Source organism: Oculina patagonica, chromosome 13 (genome assembly GCF_052425735.1).
Source record: "Oculina patagonica isolate OP01 chromosome 13, crgOcupat, whole genome shotgun sequence".
In the NCBI taxonomy this organism is placed as follows: Eukaryota; Metazoa; Cnidaria; class Anthozoa; order Scleractinia; family Oculinidae; genus Oculina; species Oculina patagonica.
This window is the reverse complement of record NC_135770.1, coordinates 19,288,626-19,306,411: the sequence shown is the minus strand read 5'-3', so window position 1 is coordinate 19,306,411 and position 17,786 is coordinate 19,288,626. Positions and strand designations below refer to the sequence as shown.

At 37.8% G+C, this 17,786-nt stretch overlaps 1 protein-coding gene and 1 pseudogene across 3 annotated transcripts; one reads left to right on the top strand and one right to left on the bottom strand.

Annotated features, from left to right (window-relative positions):
- Positions 1-5,022: 5,022 nt before the first annotated feature.
- Positions 5,023-7,566, bottom strand: LOC144634695 (putative skeletal organic matrix protein 5; annotated as a pseudogene). Its single transcript, XR_013567229.1, has 4 exons — positions 7,550-7,566; positions 7,227-7,266; positions 6,176-6,311; positions 5,023-5,542 (listed from the first exon to the last, which is right to left on the bottom strand). The product of XR_013567229.1 is annotated as a putative skeletal organic matrix protein 5 (transcript).
- Positions 7,567-11,797: 4,231 nt separating this feature from the next.
- On the top strand, positions 11,798-17,689 carry LOC144634569 (TNF receptor-associated factor 3-like). Of its 2 annotated transcripts, none has more exons than XM_078493574.1 (5): positions 11,798-12,028; positions 12,420-12,576; positions 13,853-14,011; positions 14,569-14,685; positions 15,233-17,689. In XM_078493574.1, exons 1-5 carry the CDS (start codon positions 11,889-11,891, stop codon positions 16,274-16,276), a joined length of 1,617 nt encoding a protein of 538 aa, XP_078349700.1. In that variant the 5' UTR covers positions 11,798-11,888; the 3' UTR covers positions 16,277-17,689. The 2 variants fall into 2 exon arrangements, with proteins under 2 accessions (XP_078349700.1, XP_078349699.1); XM_078493573.1 differs by having other exon boundaries at positions 14,569-14,724.
- Positions 17,690-17,786: the final 97 nt, after the last annotated feature.

The window sequence follows — 17,786 nt, the reverse complement described above, 5'->3', positions numbered from 1 at the left end:
GGATCACTGCTGGCAAAGACAAACAAAGCCGTTTTGCCTAAGCTGCTGGATAAAAATGTTCCTGTTTTGCCCTCTTCACTACTTTCTACCTTTCTCATTGATGCCATGGCTGTGATTCAGGCAATGACACATGTGCCAGACAATTTCAGTGCATATAGTGCTATTAGCCGGGCATCAGTACCCTGTAATTTTAATCAAAAATGCTGAAAGAAGCAAGCGCAGTCGGGATGGACAGACTGTGGAGATTAGTAGCTCACAGCAACGTTGAATTGCTTACGACAATGGCCGGAAGACATTTCTGAGCACTGGGAAGACTTGCCTGCTTCATTTCCTTGCTTGTGAATGAGCAAGACATTCGTATTCTCACAAGCTAGAAGGACGTGTTGTGTACACTCACAGATGGCTCCTTGGGTACAAGAATTACAGGAAGCGATGGTCGTGTGTTGTCAACGGCAGTTCCAGAGCTTTATACCGAGAAGGAAGAACTGGGATGTTTTTGCACGTTCTGGATGCATTCACAATGGTCATCGACAATTGAGTATTTACTGTTCTGATGCAGACGTGAAAGTGCTGGCAAGCCATCATCAAACAAACAGCCCAGCAAGAATTGCCATCGTAAGTTCGACTCAGAATCATTCTCGAATCGTGGACATTTCAAGTGTTTGCAATCAGTTAGCGAAAATAGTATGCAAAGTGCTTCCAGGCCTTCATGCACTGACTGGCTGCGATTCGGTTAGTGCCTTCTCCGGCCAACGGAAAATGAAAGCTTTTAAGCTAGTTAAGGAAATAACAAACTACGAGAACTAGTTCTTCTCCTTGGCCACGATAATGTACATGTGAGGGACGAACATGCAGCAGATGTTGAAGAACTTGTGTGCTTTTTGTATGGAAAGGCAGGGAAAGATGTTAATCAAGTTAGATACCACTTATTCTGCAAAATGAAGAATTACAGTCGCATCACCTCCCGCCACTGAATGTCTGCCCTCAAGAAACATATACAGCAACCTTACAGGCTTATATTTGGAGAAATGCTTTGGAGGCAAACCCGACAGCACATAATTCAGTTAGTAACGGATGATATATAAAAGGACCAGGAACTGAATTAGACAGACCAAGCTCTAGCACCTGAGGCCGTGATGGAGCTGGTTTGTTGTGGCTGCAAGGTACAGTGCCGGAGTCGGCGCTAGTCCTGGACAAGAAGTGGTATGCTTTGCAGCGATGCATGTCTTTGTGAGGACAGTAGCTGCACCAACTGGTCAAGCAAGGAGGACATAGACGGGGATAAGAGCGAACCCGAAGATACTGACTTTTAATTAGTTAATACCTAGAATTAATATGTGTAAAAAAAACACATTTTTTTAGAATTTGCGACTTCATTGGAAAGTTTGAAATTTTCTTTTTTATGTTTTTTTTTTCAAATACTGTGATTCTTTATACATATTGTTAGATATTTTTATTTTCAGGACCTACATTGATAGTAGTTTTTTCTTAAAAATGATGCAGTAATCTTGTTTAAATGTGTTTTAACTACAATTATTGTTATCATTTTTATTGTTATTGTTATTGTTATTATTATTACTATTACTACTATTACTGTTATCATTATCATTATTACTATTACATTTTGAGTCTAAAAGAATGATTAGAGCCATTGAAGGCATTATCAATAGCATTTTGTATTTACCATCATTTCTGTAAATAGAAGCTGTCGTTTTGTTTGAATAGGAATGTGTTAGCGGTTCCTCAATATTTTTAACAGTTTCCTTATTTCTTCATGTTTCGTGGAATTTCAATGAGTTTAGGAACATATATGAACACAAAACTGAGATGGGTTCGTGAAGTTGATATACCAGCTATTCGTAAAATACAGTATACTCACCATTGCGAATGGTAATAAAGAACAACGTTTTCAATAACCTTGCCTAGCGATCTTTGCCATAATGACATAACTGGTACAAAAACGTCCACATTTCATTCTAGCACAATATATTTCACTCCATTTGTTTCATAACCGCTGTACTTGCTGTATATAACCGTGCAGTGTGCTTGACAGTGTGCATACTGTTCACAAAGGCCTGCATGTAAACAAATGGTTGCTTAGGTGTTAAATACCTCAAAATGCAAGAAAATACCCGCTAATTCCGAAATTCTTCACCTGGAGAGTAGTTTAGTTTGTACATTGCTTCCTATTATAAACCTTTATTGCGCTAATACAGCTTTTATTAAGAACGCAGCCATTTAACGTTCATTCTGAAACTCAGGATTTGAAGTGTCGTTGTTTCATTAAATAGGCCTTAGCAACGGCCTCTATGGCGTTCGCTAATTCATTAAATAGCATCTCATATTATAGAGTATGATCGATTATTTAACTCATCCAAATTTAATGAATATTGGTGTAACGATGTTATAGATATCAGCATTGTTATATAACACCGATCTAATGTTTCAAATTTATCCCCACCCACCCCCTGTTACTAACACCTCATTTTCTTCGTTAAGCTCCATTTTCACAGCTGGAAACAAGTTGAATATAAAACACTAGGCCTTGAGCTTTGATTTGGTACCAATGAAACTTTGTTCGGTTGGGGGTGCTACGGAAAAAGATTTTTGAGGTCCTGGCTCATGGACTACAATGACCAAGGTTTACGGCGATTGAGGGTTTTTAAAGGCAAAATTATCCACGAGTTCGTGTAATCGATGTGCATAGAATGACTAACGATACAAAATTCAAAACACATTACCTCACCTTTTAGCGTTTGTAAGTGAAAGCACTTCCCTTAGGCTTTGTAGCGTGGTAGGAAACATTTGCCCTTTTGATGACAGCGGCCGCCATATTGTCCAAAACCCTTTTCTCCTCAGAGTTCTTCGACGCAGTTTGCCATTGTTAAACCTCAAGTCAATACGTCTACTAACCATGGGTTTAAAAAGGTATAATGTAGCGCCCTCTACACGAAGTAATTTAGCTCAGAAGCTGGTATGAAGAGGTTAAACTAGGGTCATAAAAATGTAAACATTCGAAACATTCACTTCTACTAGTCCAAAAAGTGATCGCAACTGCGCATGCACAACCGCAGCTCCTCCTGTTAAGTAAGCCTAAGTTGATGCTTTTGTTTTTGACTTTTTGACGTTAGTTAACCATTTTTCTTTGTTTTTTTAATGCAGTTTTTTTTTTCTTTTTTGTCTTATTTTTGCACATAATTTATAACAAATATTTATATACTGTATCTTTTAGTAGTGTAGCTATATTTTGTAAGTAGAGAGGCATTTGTATCAGTATTGTAAGCCGAGCAAGAATATGTAATGTATTGTAATTAGGGTACCTGTATTAGTTCTTTTTTGTTGTTGTTGTCTTTTTTGTTTTTTTGTTTTGTAAGCTTTGTGTAAAGATATCAATAAAAATTAAAAAAAAAAAAAAAAAAAAAAAAAAAAAAAAAAAAAATCTATGGACCCTTGGGAACGTTCCCAAGGGTCCTACAGATTAGGACCCCAGGTTCTTGGGAACCAGGGCATGTGGTTGTGTTTGTTCCCAAGGGTCCTAGAGATTAGGACCCCAGGTTCTTGGGAACTAGGGCTTCCTGAAAGGAAGGGGAGGATTCCAGTCTCTCGTTGCCAACCAACTAACCTGTGATACATGTACCCTGCATGATTCCTATTGATGATTCTGATTGGCAACTCGAGAACTTCATCCCTTACCCCTTTTCTCCCATTGATTGTCTGGTTTTGATTTCATGAGTTGGGAACATTAAGCAGCATTTTGGTCATTGTAATAGAAAGTTTCTCTCCAGCCAAAGGAAAAATAAATGAATAAAAAAATGGTTAAGAGGCACGTTGCCGTCGCAGTTTGCTTAGCGCCCTATTATCATCTGTACCATGCATGTACATGCGCATGGCCAACCACATTTCATTTTTATTATTATTATTTTTTTTTTTTCAGTGTTCGACGTCCGTTTACGTTAACACACATACATCCTAACACAATGAGTTTCTTTTTAACTGAGTTATCGATGAATGCCGTTTCTTTTGGTTTGCGTAGTGAATTTATCACGATTTCTAGCAGCAATTGCGTTTAAGGGCTCAAAGGGGAAGCGGTTGAAAAACTCGCGGGTTGCCATTGGAAATTCATTTGTGGATTGACACAGCATCACACCGACCACATTGGCAGTCTTGATCTCATCAGGTTACGCCATATTCCAGTACACCATTTACAATCACGCTCTTGGCTTTTGCTGAGAAGTAGAGTATTTTATCGCATGTGTTGTTAATTTTTTTTTGTATCAATAACAAGGAAAAATAATAGGACTTGAAAAAACATAATTACAAAGTTAAAACAAAAAAAAATATCTCAATGCGCCGTATCACGATTTTGAATCAATTTTTGAAAAGATAAAAAATGCGTCACTCACAATATCCTACCTACTTACATAATTTATTTCCTTATTTTACAGTGCAGTACATTAAATACTTTTTTGTGAACATTGAAAAATGCAGGCAAATCCTTAGAGACCACGTGCATGCATTTCAGTTTTTAACACTACAGAAGTACACTTTGATTATTAAATGCCACACGGAAAAAATCATCAATAATAATAATTATGCGCACACTTATTCAATCTTGCCATAATTCGGTTCAGTTCTATTGCATTTGGTTCACACTTTTTGTCTGAAATCGTTTTTAGTAATTGAACGGGCAGCGCGAGGCCGATTTGAAATTACGAGCACGATTACTCTTTGAATTGTACAACACGAGGTCCAAGTAAAAATTAATCGTAGTAATAACAAACTGCGAGGTTAGGAAATCTTTCAGAGCCTTTTTGTGTTAAAAAGCCAAGTTTATTTGGTCATACAAACAGTGGGTACAGCAAGAAAAAAACTCTTTTAACTGCGTGTGACTGACGCGCCAATGGCGCAGGCGTTCGTAATTGGAAAACTACGTGATCGCACGCCATTTACGCAACAAAAAGGCGCACACTGGCAAAACCAATCAAAATTGAGAATTTTGTTATAGATACGATTAACAATAATTTACTGAATTAAGATATATCCCATGGCTTTGATGTGCTTTTCTCCATTATCTGGACTATTAGTTGCTTCATTCCCACAGGTGTTGGTGTCGTCATGGTAACCTCCCGTCCCAAACCCGATTCTAGAATCACATGAGTAACACTCATTTTCTTGGTTACTAACGTAACCGATCCTTGCTTTAGAATGCAAAGGGTTGTTACCAACTGAATTGAACCCTTCCTTGTTACAGTGGTTTTGTAACGAGGCCTGGGAACCAATAAGTGTTTTCCATGTGTTACGACCCAGTGAGGTGGCGCGATATTGCCCATCGGCGATCAGCGAGTATAGAGAGTTGGCTTGCTTGTTGATGACAATGAAATTGATCAGTTGACCGGTTTTTCATACCGAGGCAGATCTTAGAGAATGATGTGTTCCAGTAGGTCGGTAGCTTGGTCTCTTGTAAGTCAAACCCAGTCTCTCCTCCAACGGAATTGAATGTATCGTTGTTACTCCATAGGTTGGAATCATAATGGAAGTTTCCCTAAACAAGAAAAACATAACCCAATAAATTTAATATGCCAAACTCCTTTGGCGTACAGGCTATGTTGATTTTCACGATTTTACCATAACACCATCGGTACCAGGTACCAAAGTATTTTAGAACAATAATAATAGATACTAAAGCGGACTAACACTGCACCATACTAGACGAAGAAAAAATAGCTGAAAGTTTGAAACTTGGGTGCCGATGCAAAAGCAGAAAACAAGGAATTTTTTTCCTAGCTGTTGCATGCAAACTCATTTTCCAAATTGTAAAAGAGATAAAATCCCTTTCCTCTCCCTTCATTCGTCCAAAGGCTTATTGTGAGACTGTCAATACTAGTCAGCGTGTTATATAAAATGTTTTTTTCGTCATTTTTTGAGGCCATGTTTTAATTAGGGAATTTAAAAAACGCTGAAAGTTTCGGACTCCAAAAATCGAAAGACAGGATGAGGCGTTCATCGTATTTAAAAAAAAAGGGTAAAGCATTTGAATTTTTGCACAAACAAATTGTTATTCAAAACTTTGCTCTATGCCATGACTGGTTAAGTCGAGAAAGGCCGCCAACTAACAACTCAATTAATTAATTTGAGATTATTTATTAAGTTAAATTTAATACAAAATATACAATACCTTGTTACCATCCATTTTCATGACCATCGTCCATCCACCACGTCCACACGTCCCAAGGTCATTAGTCATGTGACAGTAGACAGGAAGTTCAATGGCTGATCCAAGTTTCAGCGGATAGGCGCTGTTGCCTACAGACCTGGAAAATAAGAAAGATGCAATAGTCCCGTTGCACGACACTCTAAAGCTTCCTTGTCAATCATCAATAATAACCTTGGAACGAACTGCACGTCAGGAGTGAAAGTTGCTTCATATCCTATAGGATAAGTATTATATTAATGATCTTTTTTTCCCTACAACCTCCTATCGATGAGGTACCTCCAAAACCTACAAATTCACAAAAGTCGAACCTTACTTAAAATCGAATCGCTAACATCTTAATAACGCAATGATTGGTCAACAATTTTTCGGAAACAGGATTTGTGGGCGGACGTCATATCATGGTAGAAGGTTTGGCAGAAAAAAATAACACCAAAATAGCAATTTTATCTATTATTATAACAGAGACTGGTTTTGTTTCCTTCGATTACTTCTTTTCTTTCTTAATTAATCCTGCCCTCGATTATAAATTATAAAATAACTCAGATACTACGCGCGCTCTGATTGGTCATATTGGTCAAAAAGCCTATGTACCATTTTAACGGTAAACTCCCGCTTCCCGACATGGCCGTACCGCTACGCTCGACCACGCATAAGGACGAGGAATTAAAACCCGCGTAGTTTTATTAAGCCAGTTAAGCCCTAAAAAGTGCGTTCTATTGCTTAAATAGATTATAGATAACAGTTTACTCAATTGATTATTGATTTGAAATTTAATTGTAGCTATTAAGGTTAATAAATTGGGGGCAGAATCTTTCTGAACAACACTTTTCAACCGTTGGCATCGTCAGGCAATACCCGGAGACAAAACGGCATTCGGATCACAAATGGCCAAAATTGACCGGTTGGTTGTTTATCATCAGAGTTGCGATTTCTGGCTTCAGTTTTAATCCATTTTGTTTCACAACCAGTTTGGTTGACAACAATTATAAAATCAAATTGAATGTTTACTTACAAATTCATGTCGAACAATTTCTTGCAGGATCCGGCCACCGCTGGGAAACAGAATGATACATTGTCAGTTACTATTGGTTTATTAGTGTGGATCCTGATCCTAGCAATCAGAGGAAGCAGAGGAAGCTAATTCAAGCATCAGTATGACCCAACACTAGATCACGTTCATAACATACTATTATATCACATGTCATACTGTGACTCTGATAAAATACACCCAAGAGAGGGGTACCCTTGTTAAAACAATCCCTGTTGCCGGGACTATAGTACAACTTCCGCCAAGTAAAATATAATTAATATTGATTTAGTTTAGTTGAACTCTACCTGAACACGTGCGTCCATCGCCGATGTACCACTTCTTGCAAGTACAATTATACAATCCAAAGGTGTTTGTACAGATTGCGTTCACGTGACAATCATTCCTGCCATTCGCACATTCATCGACATCTAGGCAAAGAATAAGATGAATGTGGCACTTATTATTATCCAATTCAAATCTTATGAAGGGACCAAAGCAATGTAAAAAAGTTCGAAAGAGACATTTCAAAGCATTCTATACACATGGTTAAGCATTGCAATAAAAGAGAGAAATCAGATGTGTGTCTAAGGACGTCGTATGAAAGGGCAACATAAAAATGGACCTAATAGGAAGGAAAAGGAGAAGCCACGAGCCAAGCGGCCCACACTGCCGGAGCTTATCCCGGTTTCCGTAGCATTAAGCGGCTAGGAATATTTCTCCTCCCCCCTGAATGGGATGCTAGTCCATTGCAGGGTTCCCCCCCCCCCCCCAGCATTATGTCGCCGGTACCCATTTATACACCTGGGTGGAGAGAGGCACTATGAGAGTAAAGTGTCTTGCCAAAGAACACAACACAAGTGACCCCGGCCGGGGCTCGAACTCTGACCGCTCGATCCGGAGTCCGGCGCTCTAACCATTAGGCCACCGCGCCTCCCAAATCAGGTGTGTGTCTAAGGACGTCGTATGAAAGGGCAACATAAAATGGACCTAATAGGCCATTTCCGATATATTAATCTTCTAACTTGGCTCCGAGGCTTGGGGGAGTAAAACAAAAGAAATGATTTATTCATCAATCAACCTCGACGTGATATCTTTTGTTTTATTCTCCCAAGCCTCGGAGCCAAGTTAGAATTTTGATATATCGGAAATGGCCTATTACATCAATGTAGAACGTCATCACTTATATTCATTAAGAAATCTTACTAATCAAGTCAAAATATATATTACTCTTGTTAATGAGCTTAAGTGCGTTAAAAGACGTAAATACTTATGTATGTACAACAATACTGATGATAGGTTACACTGCAATGTCACCTTTTTCGCATTGTTCTCCCGTATAACCAGTCGGACACACACAAAGGTATTTCTTGTCAGTTAATCCGTTCAGGCAAGTCGCATAATGAGCACATGGGTTACTGGAACATAGATTCTGTTGGTAAAAAACTGAGACGTTCGTTTTCTAAACTGGATCATAATACACATAATATTCATAATATAACTTATCAAAGATCAAGTGATAGCCCCGAAGGTAGTTCGGGTATCCATTCTTTATAAGGGCAGGTTCTGACGAGTTTGCATCTTTGTTTGCCCTTTGGTTGTGATTTTCTGTGAAATTATTTCAAACATTTCAGAAAGTACAAAAGTACAAAGAAAACTTTGAATTAGGTCAGTTTGTAAACAAAAAGACAGACAAACAAACAAACAAACAAACAAACAAAAAACAAACCATGGATACATATTAAACTCTCTAGTGTTCTAAACGTTCCTTAAAACGCTCCTTTTAAGGCGATGTATTTCCTTAAAACACCTTTTAAGTGTCCTTTGTCCGGTTAATGTAGTTGCCAGCTTAAGGAGAGTTTAATTCGCAGTAGAATTGTGAATAACAACTGCCGGGGACGTCGAGAGAGTTCAAAAATGTATCCAATGTCATTATTCTACTTAAACTGCTAGCGATTTAATACAGCTGCCCACTTTTTAGATCATGAGACGGAGCTATTTTCAAATCCGAACTTTGTGATATTTATTACGAATCCCAATATTGTGATTTTTCGCCTAAAGGGAGCACCGTTAAACTTCCAAACCGTTATACATTTTACTGGCCTGTAGCTTTGCTGGACAAATAAAACGTTCGTACTCACCTGGACTCGCAACAGTGATACAATTAAGCCAAGCTGCCCAAGCAGCAAACCTCAACAGCAACGGCAACGCTGAAAAGTAATGGCCTTTCATTGGTAAAAGCTTGCCATCTACCGGTTTATGACGTTTATCAAAAGAGTCTTTTGAATTGTTCTCAGTTTATGCTTTCGAAAATGTCATAAAGTCGTGTGAACCATTTAAAAATGTACTATTTGTAGTTATAAGTTCCTGTTTACACACGGTCAGTGTTTAGTACTATTACTGATGATCAATTATTCATCGTTAAAAATGAATTCATAACAGTGCTCTTTGAAATTAATTACAGCCTGTCAGTGTGACACAAATGAAAACATTCTTACACGCACCTAAAATATGTCGTTATGTTACTAGACATGCAGTTGTTACATGTGTTTCTTCAATTATTCTCCAGTTATAATGTACATGAATTCGTCTATACTCAGTTTAAAACTGTTTGCTTCGTTCTGACCCACAGCTACTTTAATGTAGTGTTTTATTTGAGAAAAAAGTGTATGGTTTGTCCTGCTTCAAAGCATAATTATTTTTCATCAAACATTAAAAAGGAGGAATAAGGTAGGCCCTTTATGTCATTAATGAAACAGGGGAACGAGTCTCAATTTACGATCTTGAGTCGGACACACATGACGTAACAAAATGGAAACAAAATTAAAGAGACAACACAGACCAGAATACAAAGCAATGTTTAAACAATGTGTTCTAATTTGTGTTCGATACCCAAAGAAGGAGCCAAGACATGTCATAAAAATTATTGCCTCTTAAAATAAAATAAGGAAGCATATTATTCTTAATGAACAATTCTTCTCTCTTGAAATTTCGAATGAAACGAAATTTATGCATTTTTTTGACGGTAGCAGCGAGGTTTGGAGGCAGCAAAGAAAAACAAAACAAGCAACTTTCGGTTTCGTGCAGGGACATAAATTTAATTATGAATACGTGTGTAGATAAAGTGTTTGTAAAATGTGCTAATTTCATTTTGGCCGAAGCGGCTGTAACAATTGCCCCGACTGGTGAAGGGTTTAAACGCTCCGTCCTCAACTGAACTTTGCTCTTTTTATGAAACACTCATAGTATGCTATCGGTATTGAGCCTGATCAACACAAAGTGCTACACAGAGTATTTGTTTGCATAAATTATAAAGGTTGCTTTCGATTGGCAAATTCGAATTTAGATTTTGTAATTCGTATTTCGGATTTCCGATAAAACACATCCCAAAATCCTTTACCGAGGTGGATTTAATTTAAAAAAAGAAAAGAAATCAAAACTTGGATTTCAGGCATTCCCTATGTTTTTTTAAGGGAGGAGGAGGGGGGGGGGGGGGGGGGGATAAAAAAGAAAAAAAACGTTGGATTTCATGGATTTTTTATGTTTCCGTGTTATTGATTTTTTGGGGGGAGTGTGTGTGTGGGGGGGGGGGGGGGATAGGGAAATGCGAAAAAGGATGTGCAAAGCTGTTCTTGTGATAATCGAAATAAAGGGGTGATTATCCTTTCTTTTTCTCGCAGCGTTTTCTTAAAGTTATAGAACACCTTTTTTTTCGAATCAAACTATCTAAACACTGGCTTGGTGCTGGAGCACAGCATAACTCGATCTCCCTTTCTGCATATATGTTATCATAATATAAAACAAGTCCAAATCCTTAAAAAAAAAAATAAACTGAAAATTTTCACTGCATGCAATTTTTTCTACTTTGAAGTGCCTGCACGAAATATTTGCTACTGTAGTTTTTTTTTTAATGTACGAGCACCTATTCCTTTTACATTTTGCTATTTATAGCAGGTAAACTTTCTAAAAAAACAAGCATTTTTTGAAAGTGAGAGGGATACCAGCATATAGACTGGTTTCCAGAAAGTAACAACAGGGGAAAATCCCGTTCAGTCGCGAATAATATTTTATTTTCGAAATGAGTAACAATCAGTATATATTTTCACTGTTTTTGCATATTCAGTTTCGACAGAATTTGTGCGCTTTATTAATGATCGTTTGGAAGTGTGCCTCAGTTTCACTGATTCCATCTTACGCTGAATAACAGGCGCCATAACCCGTAATAGAATGGATGAAAAAGGGTTCGTGCCTTTGTCACGATTAGTCATTTTTGTGACGTGCATGTGACAAACGTGACCACATGCATGTGCAACTCAAAGTCCCACTTTCAGTTTTTAAGTTTTGCTATTAAAATAAAGATAAAAAAGAAGAAATTGCAACGTGCAATTATAGAATCGATTTGTTCCTCCTCAACTCTCTCATCCTTCCAAACGATGTATAATTAAATATAATGGATGGGAAAAAGTTCAATTCGAAAGAGAAAATGCTTTCGTCAGCATATATTAACAAGTGATTAGTGAGTCAAAGGTTATTTCTCATGGCACGTTCTTATTACGAGCGCCCCACAAGAAGAACGTATAATATGTCGTATATCGCAGAAAAGTGAATCTCGTGTTAGATTCCGATAGTGTGTTCAAGTTTTAACTGATGTGTACTACTAAGGTGAAGTTCCTTCAACGACTGGATGAGAGGCTAACGTGTCCAATATGCAAGAATGTATTTAACGAACCATGGCAGACTTCCTGCGGCCATCGCTTCTGTCTGAATTGTCTGGAGTCTCTTCTCAGGTAGTACGACGTGTTAGAGTGTAAATTTCTGCGGCATTTTGCTTTAAGTTTATTTCACGGCGATTTTAAGCGGTTGCGCGGATGGTTTTGTTTCTTTGAAGATGATTAACACAAACGGAGTTTATATGGGTTATTCCTTTGTAACAATCATTCGATTTTAGGGTTGTTACGCGAGAGTCTTATTCGGATAGAATAATTAAGTTAAGGTATGAAACGTACGCGAAAGTGAAATATATTAACAGCCAAGCGTATAAGCAACTGTGAAGGTTGCAATTTTAGAAATTTTCCTACTGTCGAACTTCTATTTATCATTATAAAGAAATGTGCTATCGAAGCATTTGTAGAGAGATCAAAACCTCATTGTTTGCTTCCGGGTTATTTCTATCACTAGATCTTCATGTCCAAAATGTCCCGTCGACGGAGAAAACATTGCACGGAATACATCATTCCGTGACAAATGCTGCGAAAGGGACGTGTTAGACCTCCAGTGTTCCTGTCGATATGAAGCCATAAATTGCGGTTGGCAGGGAGAGTTACGACATCTACAGGTAAACCGCTTTAAACTGACTGAACTGACAGTGAAAACATATTTTATTATCGAACTTAGCTTCCTACTGTACAAAATGTTAATTTTACGTTTTCGGTGACTGTGATGCACGCATATAAATTCAAGAACCGACTGTTAGCAACATTTCCCCAACAAAGACCAGCAAACGATGATTTTAATCGGCAGTATCAGGCGTACATGTCGATGGAAACTTGCGCCACCAGATCTTAATGACCAACCAAGTTACACACAAAGTGGACATGAAAACGTGAAAACTATCAGAATTTGTCTCTTGAGAAACAACCTCTTAGGCATGCGAACAAACGAAGTAACGCAGAACAGGGCAAAGAACTCGGGCGAACGGACAAATGGACGAGCGATGGCTGTATAGGGTTGTGTTTAATATATATTTACATGCACTTTGCGAGAAGCCATGTGTAACGACTGCTGTACGGTCTATGTTGTTGTCTAGGGTTGACCGCATATTATTATGTTTCTGTTTTCTGATGTAAAGAACAGGTTAGTCGTTTGTTTGTTTTTTTCGCTCTTAAAGCACGTATTCATTTAGTTTCGGGTAGTTGTTTCTGCGCCTTCGTATCAAACACTTAAGAAAAAGTAAGAAAATAAGAATTAAGACAAGAAGCCAGCCACAAGAGGCATGCGCAGGACTGATATGTAAGTGAGGAAATTTATACCTCTAGTTTTCGATCAAGTTTAGAGGTTTAGTTTCTCGTTTTATTTTGCTTTGTAAATTATTGCATGCCTTAGTCACAGTGATTTTTCGGAAATAAGTCGCCATTTTAACCTTTAGTGTTTGCATTGTTCTTTTGCCTTGTTGTCATTGGTTAGTTTAGTTCTTATTGCAAGGTCCTCCTGACTAGGCCATCGCCTTTCATTAGAGTTTTTAACTAGCATTAAGTGAACTTCAATGTGTTTCGTTATTTGCGGGAAAATGTCTACGTGATTAACTATTTTGCACGAGACAATAACCTATCTTTAGTTAGTTTTAAGCTAATATATACTTTATGTTAATCAAATTTCAGTTTACGGCTTTCGATGGTTGTACAACAATTAGATGTCAAGTGAATAAAAAGAAGCCTTTTCTACATCTGAGTGTTTAATCGCGAGCCCGTAGAATAGTCCTTTCACTATCGATATCAAGACCGGCCACAACACCTGTTGAAACTCTCGAGATTCGCCCGCCGCTACACCATGCATGAGGCAATACTAACTTAAATTCAATAATGATATCAACGTTAAACAATTTATTTTACCAGGTCCATGAAGACAGTTGTCAGTATGGTGACGTGCTTTGCAAAGCGTGTGGTGAGAATTTGGAAAGACGACTTCTTGAAGACCACAGGACAAATGATTGTATAAACAGGGCGGTCAAATGTGCCTACTGTGGAGGGGAGGTCCAATTAAGCAACATGAAGGTATGGCTCTATACTTATCCATGAAGGTAAATGTCATTCGGGGTGGGGAGTGGGGTGGGGGGTGTTGGGGGGGTAAGGCAAAAGGAGAATAATATTTGAAAAGGTAAAGGGGGTAAAGAAATACCTTTTCGAGCAGTGTGGACTATAACATGATCATGTTAAAAAAAGGCAGGTTTAATGGGAGTGGGCTGGAAGTATTATTCTTTCAAGTTTATTAATTAATCTTATATTATAACTCAATTTTAAGCACGAGACCCGTGGTTAGCTGGGCCATGTACTAGGCTGGTATGTGACACGTGTCCTCCATACTGAGGTCATTTATAAATGATAAAATGAAATTTCATATGTCACGAGCGTAGGACAAAGAAAAAAAATCTGAGTCCCAACGGGAATCGAACCCACGGCCTTCCACCTCTCCCAGATATTGTTGATATTTATACAACAATAGTAACTGCAACTTGCTTATCATTGGAATTTTATAAGTTGTCAAATATTATTGTTATTCGCGCACAATAGTTTCGCCACATACAACAAAAGAGAGTTTTACGTTTTTTTAGGATCATTTGGAAATGTGTTTGAAGTTTCCCATCAATTGCATTTTAAGCTGTGGAAAAGAGGCTATACCACGTGACACGATGGCAGAGCACGTGACCACCCATTGTCCCATGGCGGAGGTGTTGTGTCCGTGCACTTCTCACGGTTGTGATTTCAAAGTAAGTCATTCAGTATGTTAAATTTCAACTGATTTTGCGACCTATTCAGATTGGTTGATACCATATACAGTGTTACGAGAGATTCTGTTTTATTCTTTTCTCTTGATATACATTCGTTTTATTATTGACAGCTTAGACCTCAAAACACAAGACTCGGCCATAAAATTTGACCATGCACTAATACTTACCCTGAAATGAGAAATATATTAGCCATTACTGAAACAAATCCCGTGAGCCTACAACCATACATCTTAAAGTCCTTGCATGATACCCTGATATTACTTATTCTAGGATTTTCAAGTCATTTTATGGTGAAAAGTTTAAGCAGAAAAAAAAGGTTTTATCGCAGCGAATCGATGCAACTTCTCCTCCAAATTTCAACAGACTATGTACGAGTTACTACCTAGGTAATGTAGTTTAGTAATTTAAAAGGCCCCGAAAAAGGTCTAAATTGATCGTAGAAGCACTTTGAATTAATTTTAACGACAGTTTTTATGAATTTACACAGGGAAAGAAGGAGACTCTTGATGAACACTTGAATGACAGTCTAAACTATCACTTACACATGATTAACCAATCATGTTACGAATATGACGCGATAAACAAGGAAACAGAACAGAAGGTCTCTTGTCTTGAAACTGAAATAAATGCTTTGGGGATTCAAATAAATAAGCAAAACGAAGAACTTGTAACGGCAAGAATCAACATACAAACACAGCAAGTTAAACTATATGTCATGGAAAATTCAATATGCGAACAAAGAAGGGACGTGGATAAGCTTACTCGTGATTTAGAATCTATTGGAAATATTACAAACAGGGATGTTCTATCTTCTCAGATGCAGGAAATTTTTAATACAATAACCGAGCATGAAACGAAGATGAATACCTTACAAAGTGAGCTAGCGCGACTGAGAGTTGTCGTCCAGACACAACATGTTCATGAGTTTCAGGGTAGTCAGTCTGCCTCCGCTCGTGCCTGTGAGAAGCGCTTGGACAGGGCTGAACATCAACTAGCGTTACACGAAATTCAACTTTCTGAGCAAGATATGCAGATTCAAATGCTGGAGGCTACCTCATATAACGGCGTTTATGTTTGGAAAATCGACCATTTCAGCCGACGATTTGAAGAAGCTGTATCTGGCAAGACGCCATCGATTTATAGCCCTCCGTTTTTCGTTGGCCGGTTTGGGTACAAAGTTTGTGCCCGTCTATACCCAAATGGAGATGGAATTGGTAAAGGAACGCATTTGTCAATATTCTTTGTGATCATGAAAGGAGAATACGACGCTTTGTTACCTTGGCCTTTCATCCAAAAGGTTCATTTCAGACTTTTGGACCAAAATGGAATCCGAGACGTAATTGATGCTTTTCGACCCGATCCTGACTGTGCGAGTTTTAAAAGACCTACATCAGACATGAACGTAGCATCGGGTTGTCCGACATTCATTTCTCAAGCAGAAGTCCGTGAAGGTGGCTATATCCGCGATGATGTCATGTTTATCAAAGTGACGGTTGATATGGTTAATCTCCAAGGAGAGTTATGGAGATAACTACGGACTGTCAGCTCTGTATACAGAGGCCTTCAGAAAAATTATTAGTAAAAAAAATACCCCCTACAGGCGGCTGGTGTATTGGAGGATAATTCCTGAGGCTGAAACGCGCTTTACCGCCGGTAAAAAAGGAAAAACTTACTGCTTGATAATCCAGGCGTAACTGTGAGGTTGAAACAAATGCAAGTTTATTGCTTTACGTATTTTTTAACGCTGTGATTTAACTTAAAAGTTAGAGCTGAAAAAGTGACTTTGTTCGTTCGTTTTGTTCTTGTCTATAACATCGGGCGACAGATATAAAAAGAAGGGGAATTTGCCGTATCCCCCGCCCCCAATTTTTTTCCACGTGATGCGTTTTTTCCAATAAGTGCGCGCGAAAAATAATCGTTGGGTTATTACATAGGACAAAACAGATAAAATAAAAAAAATATACGATGTCGCAAAAATGTGAATACTTAGACTATCCTACAAAATTACGCGGGATATCGCCTGATGTTCAGCCGACGAGGCCTTAGGCCGGATTGGCTAAAGTCAGACTGTATTTGTCTGCAAGATTGAGCGAGATGATTATTTTTGATCACTAAAGAAATTGTCTACAAAACGTAGTTTAAAGCTAAATTTTATTGCTTTCTATGGTCTGTTGCTCTCCTTTTCTGCTTATTGCCTTAAAAAAAATAACTTGAGTTTTTTTTTCCCTGTTTAAAGCAAGCTTGTTCCTTAGCTTGTAGTCTCTCGATGCCTTTATTTAATTTACTTCTTTGTTTATGTCTGATTTACAGATTAAATTAACTGTAATTGAGTTTAACACGTTATAATTAACTGTAAAAGAAATAAGCAACGGTGTTTCGGAGCCCTTATGTATGTTATTAATACACAATCGGAGCAGTACAGGGCCTAAATCGAGTCACAGGGTGCTCTGCAGGGGTTGCTTCTCGTTATTTTATACGATGTGATAAAACTTGATTATTAAAAATTTCTTTTTGTATAAATTCCTGAGGTTATGTTCTGAAAATCAGTAATCATAACTCAGTGGTCGATAGTATCAAATGCTTTTAATGAATATATAAATATGATATTCTAGTAGTATAATAAATACTATGTAATAAGTTTATGAGAAACACGGCAAAACAACACAACGTCTTCTTGTAAACAACTTGATTTAAGCTTTGATTCATGCCTGCTGTGAATGATAATCGTTTCAAAATTGAACAGGCTGCTTGATAAGAGATGCTACCTGAGGGATTGATCTTGTACTACAATTATCAATTTCGTATTAAATTTTAAGCTACTACTTATATTGATTAAAACCGCGGAATATCTTAAAAAAAGCAAAGCGATAAGCCATAGCCCTAATATTTCCACATTTGTAGTGGTAACGTCTTAGCTACCGTAAAAAATTAAAACTCGACTTATTAAATGAAGAGTACTGAAAAAAAAAAAAAGGTGTGGAGCAAAACTCAGAGTACAACCAAAAAGTACAGCCTAAGGGTAAAAAAAAAAGAGAAGTGAA